The sequence below is a fragment of the Drosophila sechellia genome, chromosome 3R (genome assembly GCF_004382195.2).
Source record: "Drosophila sechellia strain sech25 chromosome 3R, ASM438219v1, whole genome shotgun sequence".
NCBI classification, from domain to species: Eukaryota; Metazoa; Arthropoda; class Insecta; order Diptera; family Drosophilidae; genus Drosophila; species Drosophila sechellia.
In genome coordinates this window covers 29,121,768-29,136,367 of record NC_045952.1, presented here as the reverse complement: position 1 = coordinate 29,136,367, position 14,600 = coordinate 29,121,768, and the positions used below count along the sequence as shown (strand labels likewise).

General features: G+C 45.5%; 2 protein-coding genes across 4 annotated transcripts; one reads left to right on the top strand and one right to left on the bottom strand.

Moving 5' to 3' along the window:
- Window positions 1-1,755: 1,755 nt before the first annotated feature.
- Window positions 1,756-3,022, top strand: LOC6612905 (serine protease 7). Its single transcript, XM_032722948.1, is given in 3 exon segments — window positions 1,756-1,851; window positions 1,964-2,372; window positions 2,375-3,022. Coding segments are annotated over 3 exon segments (924 nt in total). The 5' UTR covers window positions 1,756-1,842; the 3' UTR covers window positions 2,881-3,022.
- A 1,760-nt stretch (window positions 3,023-4,782) lies between these two features.
- LOC6612902 (RNA-binding protein cabeza) lies at window positions 4,783-6,729 on the bottom strand. 3 transcript variants are annotated; one of them, XM_032722579.1, is made up of 3 exons: window positions 5,694-6,729; window positions 5,029-5,634; window positions 4,783-4,964 (listed from the first exon to the last, which is right to left on the bottom strand). In XM_032722579.1, exons 1-2 carry the CDS (start codon window positions 6,542-6,544, stop codon window positions 5,064-5,066), a joined length of 1,422 nt encoding a protein of 473 aa, XP_032578470.1. In that variant the 5' UTR covers window positions 6,545-6,729; the 3' UTR covers window positions 4,783-4,964; window positions 5,029-5,063. The 3 variants fall into 3 exon arrangements, with proteins under 3 accessions (XP_032578470.1, XP_032578471.1, XP_032578469.1); XM_032722580.1 differs by lacking the exon at window positions 4,783-4,964 and having other exon boundaries at window positions 4,977-5,634; window positions 5,694-6,527; window positions 6,586-6,713; XM_032722578.1 differs by lacking the exon at window positions 4,783-4,964 and having other exon boundaries at window positions 4,977-5,634.
- Window positions 6,730-14,600: the final 7,871 nt, after the last annotated feature.

The following is a 14,600-nucleotide window of genomic DNA, read 5'->3' as shown; positions in this document are numbered from 1 at the left end:
TGCCTCGCCACCTTCTGTCCAAATCGAAGCTAGACCGCGTAACAGAAATCCATTAAGGTGACCGTTTTATTTGCTACATTAGCGGAGGTCGGGGTGGCGACTTAAATGCATGCATTTAGCCATCTGGCTGCATTTCGTACCAGAGTACAAGAGTGTTAATTGAGACGTCTTTTTATTGGTGTTCCGGAGTGGGTATTCATGCGGAATGGTCAGGACACACAGATAGTCCCATATTCGAGTTCAAAAGCAAGGCTCTGCATGCAAATACCGAGCGAAAGGATAGGTTACAGGATTCGGGCAGCTGTTACTTGGCGCTGAGGAACGCCCACGTGCCGTAAAAATGCCAGGAATGCCGTCCCGGAATTTCCAATCAATTTTAATTGGCACCCCATCGATGGAGGACAGCGAGAAGAAATCCAAAATATTTGTGCATAATTTTAATTAGAACATTTTTCTATTTGCGCAATTTATCTTGTGAGTTCGTTTTGGGACACTTTACTTAGGAACCGGTGGCAGACGTTCAATGAGTGTCAGAGCCAGTGCAATAAATTATTTTAAACGAGCATATCGAAGATGTGTCGCCCTCTAAAATTCAACTCACACATGTGCCGTTGGGTATTCGAAATATTTTTATGGCTAGATCCCTGGATCCCTGCCTGGCCGGGCGTAGGTATCGTCGTAGGGATTTATGTGCAATCGGGGGGCTCGGAAATAGGAGATAAATCTGCTGCCCACTCAAGCGGCCAGCCAATCAAAGTTGCAGCCACTTGAATGCTCGCAGCGGGACACTCTCTCTCTGCTCTCGGAAAACTCATTTAAGTTTTCCTCGGCCAGAGAGATAGGTGAAAAGGATAAGGTCGACTCCAAGGGATTGGGCAACTTTGGTCCGGCTTAATTGCCCAGTGTCCTTGCAGCGAAAGGGGAGGCTTAATTGTCTCAGCCTCTGATTGCGACTCCGATTCTGCCGTTTGACTCCAGTGCTTAATTGCCATTTAGTCCTTTTTAATGGACTCCACTGTACGGGGACACTGGCCCATGTTCATTAATGACCACCACGGCTAGATTTCCGCTCACCTCACACGAAGCCCTGTCGATACCCAGATAGACTTGCAAATGCCAGCATTTTAATGGCAGCATTTTTGACTTATCTGTCCATCTGGGCATCCTGCATGTCCTGTGTGTCCTTTGTGCCCCTTTGCCCCAAAGGGGCTCTCAGCCCGTTTGTGTTGCATAAATTTAGCCAAATTGTTTTGCTACCGCCCGATAAGACGCCGTCGATGGCATGACAATTAGCCCGAAACTACATTTAAAATATTACTTGTGGTCCTCCGAGTCTGTGGTCCTGTATCCTGTGCCCTCGTCCTTTGCCGGCATTAATTGTTTCTTGGGATCGTCTGTCCAAAGTGCAAACACAATCGGATTGCTGATATCCCGACTATTTACTATTCGTCGAGAATGACAAGTGGTTTCTTTCGGGACATACATATGTTCGTATGTATATATATTGATTTCAGAACTATATTCAAGCGAGTTTTAATTGCCAATGTGCTAAACCTTGTATAGCTTTTTTTCTTATCATTATTCATTCGGAACTTCCCAACAGTCTATTTTTTCAATGACAAATCTATGTTTTGCGGTATTTCTCTGGCTTAATCTGTAATCTTTGACTTGTTGACAAAACAACAAAAATAATCGCACTGAAGCTAAAATCAATTTTTTTTAAAGTTAAGGAAGACTGCCAAATTGTGATACATCGTAGTCGAGGCTTACGGAGCTCAGTCGCAATCGCAATGAAGGTGATCGCAGCGGTTTTCTTGTGCTTTTTAATTAACCGCACGGCCCATGGACAATGTAAGTGGATAAATCGGAAATTAGTACCCAAATAAGAAGCCAGCTCAATGGAAACTGCATACCGGTACTCGATTGAACTCGGTTTTCGTATTTGTGGTCATTTACACTCCAGAGTTGCCGGAATCCCAACCAGCAGACTGGATATTGCGTGGAGATCGCCAGGTGTGTGCCACTGTATTCCGTGCTGGCGAAGAGTAATCCTACAGACTCCGAGATCCAGTTCATGCGAGACTCCCGCTGCGGACCTACCAAGAACAATCCGCCATTCGTCTGCTGCACTCAGGATACGGACTACAAGACGACGCTTCCCGATCAATCCATCTGTGGGGGCAACATAGCCCAATACCACATCACTAGGGGCAATGAAACCGTTGTCACGGAATTTGCCTGGATGGTGCTGTTAGAGTACCGTCGTCATGGTGAACAACAATTGGGAACGCAATGCGCGGGATCACTGATCAATAGCCGATATGTTGTAACAGCGGCTCATTGCCTGTCGAATAACAAGGCCATCTATGGAGACATGTAAACGGCCTTATACTTTTTGCTAGGGTTTTTTTTAGCTTCGGTACACGCCACATGTCGTACGACATTGGTCTGATCCGCTTGGCGAGAGAGGTTGCCTATTCGCCCAGCATACGAACTATTTGCTTGCCCTCGACTGTGGGTGTGCAAAACTGGCCATCCGGTCAGGAGTTTACCGTGGCAGGATGGGGTAGAACCCTCACCAGAGAAAGCAGTCCCGTCAAGATGAAATTGGAGGTAACATACGTGAAGCCTGCCTTGTGTCGTCGCTGGTATGCTTCTGGACCTGCCGTGGATGACTCCCACTTGTGCGTCGAAAGTAGAAGTCAGGGTGATAGTTGCAATGGGGACTCCGGCGGACCACTGATGGCATTCCGCGAGGGCGTTTGGGTCCTTGCGGGCATTGTGTCCATTGGCAACTACTGGTGCTCAGGAAGCTGGCCAGGTGTCTACACAAATGCTCTTTTCTACGAAACGTGGATCACGCAGCATATAAAACCTTAAGTTTATGCTCTCTCCATGCACAAGCATAAATAGATTTTGATAAGGAAAAGTATATGAGAGCTTCCCTTATCAATAAATGTGTTTCTAAATATTTCTGATTCATAGCAGCAATGCTGATTAAACAAGCATTTAATATATTACACCTTCTGAATGGGTCTTCTTGAATGCCCAGCACTGAGTTGAACATTTTCCAACCTCCCCTTTGGCTCATTTCAACCTGCCACTTGAGGCAGCTTCTGCCCATGGTGCACTTACATTTAATGAAAAAAGGAGCATTATTATTAAATTATACCCAAGAAGAAGTCCCCTCTCTCACCTCTTCGTTGCCATTCGAGAGCATGACATAAACATAAACTTTGCGCCTTTTGTGTGAGCGAGTCCTGCGGGTGCTCCTTCTATATGTATATACTTATCCTGATCCTGGCCGGCGGCTAGCAGCAACAACAAGAATGGCAACAAACACCTTTAATATTTTCATTATGAAGTCATTCAGCGCGATTATTAACGCGTGACCCCCAAGGCGATGTACAGCATCCAGAACGAACGGTCAAAAGCGGACAAAAGTTCAGGTCCACCCTAATGGACAACAGCAGCCCAGCTTTGGAGCAGTTTCCAGTGCACGGAGAGAAAATGTTTCTATCGATGTAAGATCGAAACGGGGACCAGAAGAATGCAGTTAACAACATTAATTTGTTTAATTTCATTTCAAAAGAAGCTGGATGGTTGCTTTTGATAACAGCTTGAATATTTGATTTCTTGGTTATTGTGGGAATGACTTAGAAATATTTTCTCTTAGTGTGCTCCAGCGCTGAGGTAAATTACAATTTTTGTTTATAAGTGGCAGCCGCTGGGCAAGTGCAGCTGTACCTAATAATCATAATAATTGCGCCATGGGCGTCGACGGCGTCGTCAACTTTTCCAGACGCTAACACCGCCCCCATTTCCCTCCCAGCTCCGGCAACAACAATTGCTTATAAAGTGCGTGTGACACATTAACGGGAAAAGTCCGGCGCGAAAAGCGGGAAAGCCTTGGCAGACATGGAAAAAAGGCAAATAAAACTCGCGGCCAGTGGACGAACTTCAAAAGAAATAAAGGAGAGGAGAAAATAAAAGAAAAGTCCTTTAATGCCGTGAATTTTCCGCGGGATTTCTATAAAGTGCAGCGGGGTGTGGGATGGGGAAATTAGATGGGGGGTCACTGCGGTTTCTTCGGCGCAAATTGAAAAAATGTTCGTGCGTAAATTGGCTTTTGGGTCGGGGATGCTCTCCATATCGGCCAGAAATTTAAATGGAAACAGGCGTGGCCAGGTCACCTCACATCCGCTGTGCCTGCCACTTTTTCAAATTGAATTTCGTTTCGAGAGCTCCTGAGAAGGCCAAGCGGAAAGTGAAAGTGGAAAGCAAGGAAAAGCCGGGAAAACCGGCAGCAAATTAAAAAGAAATTAAGCCAATTTGCCTGTACAAGCCAGGATGTGCGGCTTAATTTCAGGAGCCGTGGCCAAAAGTGGCCGCGACTTGTTGTGGCTCGTAAATCTTGGCCCATAAATACCAGGGCCTTCTGCTCCTTTTCGCCTCACTTGCCAAACGTCTTTATTCCGGCGTAAAATTCTTTAATCTTGTTCAATTCAATTAGTTCGAGTTGACTAGTTAATGCCGCTCCAAGTGTCCGCCGGAGGTGAGTTATCTTCCTGCCCCGACTTTGTCACCGAGCATTAACTTTGGCGATTTATGGCCACTCCAAGCGGAATCGCTGCCGTCCTGATGTTTATGGTTATCTAGGGCTGATCAGGCCCTAATTAGGGAAATAACCTTTCCTGGTTGCTGGCTCGTGAATAGGAATAAATTGTACATCCAGCCTACAGATGATCTGAAAATATTTAAAAGTATTATTCGTGCTTCCGTTAATGAACATGGGCTTAATAACCAATGATTTATTTATTTCTTTGCCTTATCACTGAATTTAACACAAGCGAAAGAAACAAGCCAATGAATTGCACAATGTGAATTTTGAATACGTTTAAATAGTAAGGCGATTGCAGTCTTGATTTCGAGGACGAAGTTCACGAACATCAGCGGATACAAATCTAATAATAATATAAGAGGCCTATGAAAAGTTTATTGAAAGATCTCGCCATGCTGAATCCCCACCGGTCTAGACTGCCATCAACATCGTATGATCCGATCTAGTTGTCGCCCACGCCTGGATCATGATCATGATCACTTGGGGCACATGACGATCCTGCCAAAGGGGAAGACGCTCTCAAGCCATCGGCTCTGGCGTCCAAATCCTGGCGTGGCGAGGAGACGGGCGTGGAGCTATCATCGCGAGGCTTGGCATTTCCGAAGATCAGAGCAGCCTGTTTGGTTTCAGCCAGAGAGTTTATGGGTGCAGTCACAGTCCTGGGCTTGAGCACTAGCTTGGGCCGATCATCATCATCGCGTACTGCGAATTGATTGCTCGAAGATGGACCTGTTCCACAGGATGCCGACTCAGACGCTCCGTGCATAGGACGATTGTTGTCCCCGCCAAAGCTGCTGTTTCCATGGTTATTGTAGCCGCCAGAACTTCCAGAGTTGTTTGGATTGTAGTGTCCACGGCGATCGCGGTTGCGATTCTGCACGAAACTAGTATAGTTGCCGCCTCCATTTACGACCCCGAATCCACCGCCGCCTCCATTTCCATTGAAGTTCCGCTGCGGATTGCCGCCCCTTGCTACTCCAGCACCTCCTCCGCCTGCGCTGTTGTTCATGGATCTGGACAATGAATATGTGTCAAGACCATTTGAGTGCTGCATTGGCAATTCATTTCTTACCGGGTGAAGTTGTAAGTGCGATTGCGTTGGAATCCTCCGCTGCCGATCGATTGCTGATCCTCGCGGTCATCGAAGTTACGTGGAGCTCCTCCTTGGTAACGATTGCCATTTCCACCTACACCAACACGGCTATTGAAACCACCTCGAATGGTGCGGTTGTAGTTAATGGACGTGGTGCTTTGTGTGGGGCTGCTGTTGGACATATGGTGGTTGCTGCTGGTGCTGCGGGGTTCCCTCCTTCTAAACTGGTGGGATCCCACGCTGTCGTCGCGCCGATAGTTGCGCCTCTGGTAGTAGGGACTGTTACCGTTTGTTGGTCCCGTGCTGCCTCCTCTTCCGACGCCACCACCTCTTCCGGCGCCACCACCTCTTTCGTGGCCCACTCCGACTGAAGGAGCTCCGCCAACTCCGCTGGGAGCACCCGGGTTCTGCCGGCGATGGTCGGCTATATCGATACGCAGGGGGGCCGAAAAGTTGTCCAGCTTGATGCGGCCGTTGCAGTTAAGTGCACTCTTCAGCTGTGCCAGAGTCTCGAACTCCACGTAGCCATAGCCCTTGAACTCATCGGTCTCACGGTCCTTGATCAGGCGCACATTCTTCACCTCGAAGTCCGAAAAGATCTTCATTACATCGCCCTGGACGAGACCCTTGGGAAGGTTGCCCACATAAGCGATGAAAGGTGGTTCCGTGGGCACCTGACGCTGCCTATCGCGATCCCTGTCACGATTGCGATAGTTTTGGAAATTACTGCGATTGTCCCGATTATCGCGATTGTCCCGATTATGGTCTCGATAATTGTATGAATTATCACGATTGAACTCTCGGTCCCGCTGGCTGGAACGATTGGCCATGCTATTAGGTCCTAGTCCCAATCCTACTAAAATATATATACCTAGCCGTAGCCACGCAATCCTCTAACCACGGACACACGGAGTACCAAACGCTCAAAGAAAAAGTCCGGAGCTCGATATTCCAGACGCTGTTGATAAGTCTACGCGAGACAAGGGACTGGAGTCGGAGCTAAAGGGTTCCAAATGATTTCTAACAGCCCGGAGACACTGATTTCAATCCCACTCGATGGAAATGTATAGAATATATGCTGTTCCCTGCTAAATTCCTATAAAATAGTTTTTTCTCCTATAGTACAACTTGTGCGAAACAAAATGGAAGAGCTCTGTTTTCAGCCAAGCTGGAATTAAATCTGCTGCATGCTGAGCACAGAGCTCCCAGTTAAGGTAAACCATAAATGATTAATTACGGCGCCAGGCTCCAGACCCATTCCCCTTTTTCGCAAAACATGTGTAAGCAGCAGCTCCATCTTCTCCGCCAGTTTGTGTTTGTTTTATGGATAATGCCAACAAAAGCAGCAACAGCCAGTACATGAAAAAGTCAACAGAAAATAGTGCAGCCAGGCAGCAGCAGCAATACCAAAGAAGCGCTTTCTGTTTGCCCCGCGAACTCATGACTCATTTTTGTACATTTGTCAAAATGTGTGCCATACATCATTTTAAACAGTGCAGCCTGGGGGAGGGATAAAGGTTGCGCAGAGTGAGGGATCACTGTGTTTTAGCCACAGCCTGGCTTTCATTGAAAGCCCCATCTCGTTCCACTTCCATCTCTCTCTATTCAGGAAAACCTTGTCCCAGTGCTTCGAAAGACTCAACGCATGGAGTCCAAGATAAATCGCCAGCAACACGGAATTAAAAACTGATGTAGCGATTAATTTATCACTTGCAGGCAGTGCACTCAGAAATGGAATGAGCACTCTTAATACCCCAGCTAAACATAAGGTTCTGATGCTTATCATTCAAAAAGTTCAATAATATGAATACTTGTGTTTTTCACTGACATAAAGTTTGTTTTAGGAAATTCTTAAAAATGTTTTGTTTCATTTCAATAGAAACGCAATTTCAAACACAGCTTTATATATATGTGAAATGGATTTATTGTTAGGTAATGCCATGCATTTCTCCCAGTGCATCTGGAGGAAGAGTCGCAGCTTCTGGCAATATTTAACTAGCAAGTTGCAGAGGAGACGTTCGAATGGTTCTATCCGAATGGAATCGAAGTGCACGGAGTTGGGCAGTAAATAAATTACGAGCGGCAAATAAACGCGCTTCATTGCACCATCGATGGACAGTAGCCCTGCTGGAGAGGTGGAAAATGGGGGGCCGGGGCGAAACATGGGAGCCAAAGGGAGATGTATGGACAAACAGAGACAAGCAAACGGAAACGGAAACGCTTTCAGCTGTCGAATTTGTATGAGTGCATGAAAGTGGCCAGTCTCCAGTTCGCTGGGAATCGAGAGCTTTGTTGTAAGCGCTCCATCATTTGATTGTTGCAACTGCGAAGGACTCGGGGGCGAGGCTCATCGATCAGAATTAATAAAGATTTGGTCCTCGGTGATTGACTGACTGACCCACCTCGACCAGCTGCGATTGCCATCCCCGCCCATCGAACTTTGGAATAGAGCATTTGTTTCTAATCGGGCAATCCCACTTGAATGGCACAGAAGCGTAAACGATTTTAGTATTACACGACATTAGCGAAATGAAATTGATTTCGAGGCTGCTCCAGAACCCACCACCCACCCAACATCTCCATCCCTTGCAAGCTCATCATAATGATGTGTGCCGCAAGTATGCAGCGAAAGTGTTTCACTCCATTAGTGCACTTGTAGTACCTCGCATATCATTCGATGATTCGGGGATGAGGCAAGGACCGCTCACTAATCATATTAAGCGAAATTCATACGTCGCCGCATTTATGCGATTTACCCAGGATCCCCGAAAATACCCAAGAACCAGCAGGAAACAGATGGGGGTAGCTTCTAGCCATTGTTGTGACTCGGTCTGGCAACATTTTTCGTTGTCGTTTAAACTAATTGAGTGTTACAAATTTTATGTGCAAAATCTTTAAGCTAAATTGAAATTTGTTTTCCTTTTGCCCCGCTCTCGTACATTTTCCACATATGATGCTCGTACGGTGCTCACTATCCCCGTAAACCCGCATCCGTAAGTGAACCCATTTAATGTTATGTGCTCATTCTTCTGGTTGCTCATATCCGAAAGTGCGCCGAACCATTTTACCAGTTTAAAATGCCCGAGTTGAGGTATGTTCGACTGGTTTTTGTCCACGAAAAAAAGCCTACGGGGTGGAGTGGCTTGTCTTTGGGGTTTTCCCAGTTTTCCCGGGGTGGGTGAGGCAAAGATACGAGTTGCGAATAGCGGCGCTTCCCTTTCATTTTCATAATTGAGGTTGAAGTTCGCGATGAAATATTAAGTGTAATGGGCAAACACTTTTTATGTCTGCAGGCCTATATGTGTTTGTTTAAACGTACAATTTATTTGTTTATTCAGTTCTCAATATACATTTTAAAAAGATTATAATGTTCTGATCTCTGTAAATAGACGGATTTAATTTAAATAAGAAGGGAAAGTTTCATGAAATTATGGAAAACTATACCATTTATTGGCCAGTATCTTTGCCTATGACAAAGTGTTCCCACTCCACTTGGCTCCAATCCCCCGACATAATGTCAGCTAATTAAACTGCCAACGGAGTGTATTCGCAAAACAATTTACATAATTTACGATGCAAGACAATTGGCAGAGCAAACCGAGAAAGTCGAGGCAAAGGCTTGCAGGCCAATAAACAGAATTGCATATGAAATGCCAGGGATATTCGGAAGTATGAATTGTTCGGGCCAAGATAAGGAAAAAGGAATATTGGCGACATTATGGCCAAGAACAAAGCCCACACAAAGTGTGGGTCTAGAATGGAGCGCAACAATCGTCTGAGATTTATCATTGGCCCGGCCATATATCAAGGGTTTTGGCCAAATAATATAATATATGGCACTTGCCAAGTCCGCAATTACCAGCGCAAACTGTCGCGGCGTTTTGAAAAATTAACATGCAAGCCAGCTATAGTTCTTTGTATCGGCCAGTCCCATAGATTTATGCCAATTTGATACTCCAAGTGATGCTGATTTATGGAAGTTCGGCGGATTCCACGCCCCAAAGAACTTTCGGCGGGCCCATAAAAAATGCCGGCGATCAAATTGCTACCTTCATGTGTCGATAGAGCGCGGCAGCCGAGTTTCTGGCAGAGTTCCTTGGCTTGCCATTGTTGTACTTTCAATTAAGGCAATTGATTTTAATTAGACCACGGCTTACCATAAACATATTCCAAAGAAATTATTATTAAACACGCGACCCTCGCGAGCTGCTGGCCTTCTGGGCTGGGTAGGTGGCCATAAACTTCTTCCTCACCTCGCCGCCACGCGGGGCGTAACTTAATATCTACTCCAAGCCATTCGGTTCAATTAGCAGGAATTATATGGCCAAGTCGGGTCGCGATGCACCCTGCACAGGAATGTACCCACATCTCGGGCCAACTGCTGCTGCCGAAGTTGGAGGAGGTAGAGAAGACATGTTCCTTTATTGGCCGATATAAAGGGGGACAATCTGACACTGCGAAAAATAGTATCAGCATCTAAGCGTAAAAGTCAGAAAAAGAAATTATGCGATTTTCCACGGAAAGTGAAGATCGAGGAATTGAGCGTTATGAACTCCAATGTTGCTCTTAATGATCATAGTCTTCGCTTGTGATCTTAAAAGTTAGTTAAGTTAACTATGGGCTAAGTTTTTCGCAGTGCCTTTAACGGCGACGTGCCTCAATTGAGGTGATCAACGTTAATTGAAAGCCAGCGCGGATGACTCAGCCGCCGGCTCATTAAGTGGCTGGGAAATGGGAACGGAGGCTGACGGAACTCGGAGCGAACTCGAGGCGATCAAGATGAAAAATTAACATTTCGCGCATCATTAAAATTCCAATAGAAGAGAAGAGATGGTCGGCGGACTTTGCCATATGGAAATCGTTGACAAATGTAGCAACGTGCTCAATGTCTCCATTTTCATTTTCGTTTCCATTTCCACATATCTCAGCCTCAGTGGTGTACTTGTTGTCCCTGTTTTTGTTGTCAGCTGCCGACCGCCTGGCTCATTTGTCGCCGTTTCCTCCGGAGAGTGGGAAAAACAAATGCGTCAACACCGAATTTTCATTTGGTTAATGTGTGACTAGAACCAAAAACTAAATGCGCCACGGCCGCATTATTCTCAGCCGCCTTTTCCGGGACACATTCGAGCACATCAGTGGAATAATAACATGAATTAATCAATTTGTCATGTTGATATTTGTTTGGCAATTTATTTACCATGTGCGCAGAGGCGCAAGAGACCCGTCGAACTGGACCGAACTGAGGAGTGGTTCCGCTCCCGGCTGTTGGGTTTTATTTTTGGAACCACTCGGTGGCCACTTGGATACTCGCACTGCTCTATATGTGGCATGTGCATCGCCGGCAATTGTGGCCAGTAATTGATGATACTCATACTTAGGCACTCGGGAGCGGCTTCCCTGGGAGATTAGTTGCGATTCAATGGCTAATTATCATCACAGATCACGGCTGGCACATATGCGGATATGGACAGAGATGCCCTAACACCGGAGACTCCGACATAAAAGTGCCATTTTGTGAGTTTTTGTCCCTGGCAAATCATTCAACAGCTCTGAAAACATATAAACAAACCAAGTCTGACAAGAGAGTTTAACTCAATGGGGTGCACTGAAAAAAAAGGGCAAAACATCCTTATTATAAGTTAAAAATGATGAACTTCTAGGCTTGGTTTGAAATTCAAACCTTGAATATAAAATGTATTATACTGCTAAACTGCTAAATAAAATATGTGCAGCAAGTTCCAAATACTAATATGCCTGTGCAAAGATCCGATGATGATGATGTCACCTTGCTGAGAATGGTATATATCTCCTGGCATAAAGCAAACATCTCCATAAACCCATTACCATCTGGCGTGATTAACTCCGGGCTCTAAGCTCCGAAAGGGGTGCTCCTGTCCCCCGGAATTTCTCACGGATCCGGAAGGGACGAGGGGCACCTAGGGGCAATGTGTGGTGGTGCACTCCTCCTCGGAGCTCGGGGACAGAATCCGAGTCTTTTGTGTGTCGCCATCGAGGTTTGTACGTACGAATGCTTTTGGAAATTTATGAGTTTCGCTTGAAAAGTATTTTATTGCATTTATAATTGTGTGAGTGTGTCTGGGAAATGGTGTCCCGCCCCCCGTAAATGTTGCACATAAACTCTTTAACACTTTGCCTCTCGATGCAATTAAAAAAAGTCTACTTATTGAAGGGGAAGTGGCAGAATGTATCTGTATCTTTGTCCCTGTGCTGTGCATTAGGGGCCTAAAAATGGGATGGGCCATGGCTAGGGCATGGGATGTGGGATGCTGGTGCTGATGCTGATGCTCCACTTCGGTGTTCCAGGGGCCACCGCATCATTTGTTTGCGCAACTTTATTAGACTCTCGAATTGCGTGTTTAGTTTTCCGAGCGATTTATGTGCAGCCCGTCCCGAGCGGGTGACGAAAATGTGGGAAACTCATCGGAGAGCCATGTGTGCCGCAGACTTTTCACTAACAAGTGTCTCTCCCCCCGCTCCACCGCGGATCACTCGAAAGTGTCTAACAATCCGCAGCTCAAACTTGTCTGACCCCTCCATTCGTCTTGTGTTTTCCTCTTGAGAAACCTTCGTGCTTCTGACAGCTTCGTTGATTAATAAGCAGCCATTTCAAATGCTTGCAAGCCCTTCACTTTAACTTAACGATTTTTTAGTGGTTACACAGAAACAATGTGAAATTGATTAAATATCAATTGGATATTTAAAATATTTGAATTCGTTTCTTAGCTCAAACAAGCCGCTTCTTACACTATAGAGATATATTCGTAAGTTCAAAGTTCTATGACCCCGGATCATTGCCACCCCTAACCCTACGTCCTCTGCCAACTTTTAGGTTTGATTAATAAGCAAAGTAAAATTGAAATTTTTTCCAAAACGCACACAAAAATTAAAACGTACAAATTGCCAGTTATTTGTTTGCTCCGAAGTTCCAGTACCTTTCCATCTCGAAACTCCAGAACTTCCTTGGCGGCGGAAAGAAAGAATTCATTTTCCACGTAATTACTCTGCTGTGATTAGTGAAATTAAACTTTTCTCTGGCATTTCCCTTTTGCTGTGCGTGAGTTTTGCTTTTCTCATCTGCTCTTTGATTTTTGGCCGCGGAAAAAATGGCGGCGCTTTTCTTTTCTGCCCTTTTTTGCCGCCTTTCCGTTCTGCAGTTTCATTTAGCGCTACGTTTTTCATGGGAAAAACTAGAAAAAAGCGCGAGCACGGCCAATTACAAGGATTGATTGTGTATGAAAATGATGTTTTCCCGCGCTGCGAGAACTTTTCAATGCAAAGATGCATAAGGTGTCTAATTTTTCATGGCACTCGCGAGGGTTTTCCGCGGGACGGCAGACAGAACGCCAAGATTGACGGCCTTTGTCGCCGGGGCCAATGAAATTTTTAAATATAAAACGAAAAACGAACGCACAAATAAAAAATGGGAAAGAGAAAAGGAATTCAGTGCAGAGCGCGGAGTGAGTGCTCAAAGAAAACACTTTTTGCGCGGCAGACACTTTAACACTTGAATAAATATTTGTGCGCCAGCCGCCCCGAAAAAGGAGATTTTATAATGCCACAAAATCCAAACTAATTACTCAAGCCGCTCCGTCGGACGCTCGCATCATTTCACTTGATATCCTGCCCTGTCACAGGATGCCAGTTAGGACCGTCCTCACTTCCCATCCCAACCCGAGCATCTCGAAATCCAGAACCAGACAGCCTCATCATTGCCCCTGGAAATCGCAGACAAAATAAATGTTTTGAGAATAATTTCGTGTTATTTTTTCAGCAGCGACTCGGGGAACTTGAAAACTTGGAAAAGTGTCACTGGCGCGTGTGTCAGAAATTAATATTAATTTGCCATGTCAATGCATATCCGTCATTGCGACGACAGTTGGCCAGTCGAGGCGAGAAAGTGGTTACTTTCCAGCACACTGGCTCATTATCATCCACGGCAAAAGGGTGGCCCGAGCACGTGCGAAAATATTCGGGAAATTATTCAAATTATTTTCACATTTTCTGGGTTTCCCCGGACTTTCCCTGGATTCATTAGAAAACGCATTGATAATGCGGGCTGCGGCAGGTGCGGCTTCTGCATCCCGAATAGTTGTCATCGAGCTGAGTAATCAACTGCTCTCCGGAGAGAACTCATGCTGGGAAATGGAAATGGAAAATGGGTGGGTCAGGTCACATGCCAAATGGCACACGTCTCTTGAAATCCATGCCGAGTCTCTGTCTAATGTTTTGGGATTCAGCAGTACAAGGGGTATATTGGGCAAATTGTGTATTAGTGTTACATATTTTGGATATATGATAAATCCAAATCAAATTCAACTAACCCTCGCAGCCCAGCTCATGAATGTTATTTTAATGGGTATTTTGAGTTCGAGACCTCAACCCCGATTTTCACCGCATTTTCCTAGGTGCTGGGGCAAGTGACGATTTACGGTTTGCTTTGCTCATCAACACGCGGCTGTCCGCCGGAGAAAAGCGGACAGAGAATCGGAGTGGCAGAGATGCTTAATTTGGACGCCACGTGTCCTTGTCCACATCCCTGTGTTAGTGTCAGTGGATCCGGAAGGTGTCCGCCCAGTGCTCTCCAGAGTCTCTACTGTGGTGCGTGTCCCCAGGGCACACTGTTTACACGAGTTTGTTGTTAGTAGTTTAATTTAATTAATGTTTAAATATGCAGCCTTACGACCCGGCGTATTTAAACGGGAAGGCATCGTGAGAATTTCGTCCTGGGAGGATTTTCATCCCATCGGTGGCATCTTGTACTATATTCAGTATTATCAGTATAACATTATATATCCTAAGGACGTTTATTAATATAGAATTTATTGTCTGAAATGTAGTAAAACATAAAGTTTGTTTTTTCTGTCC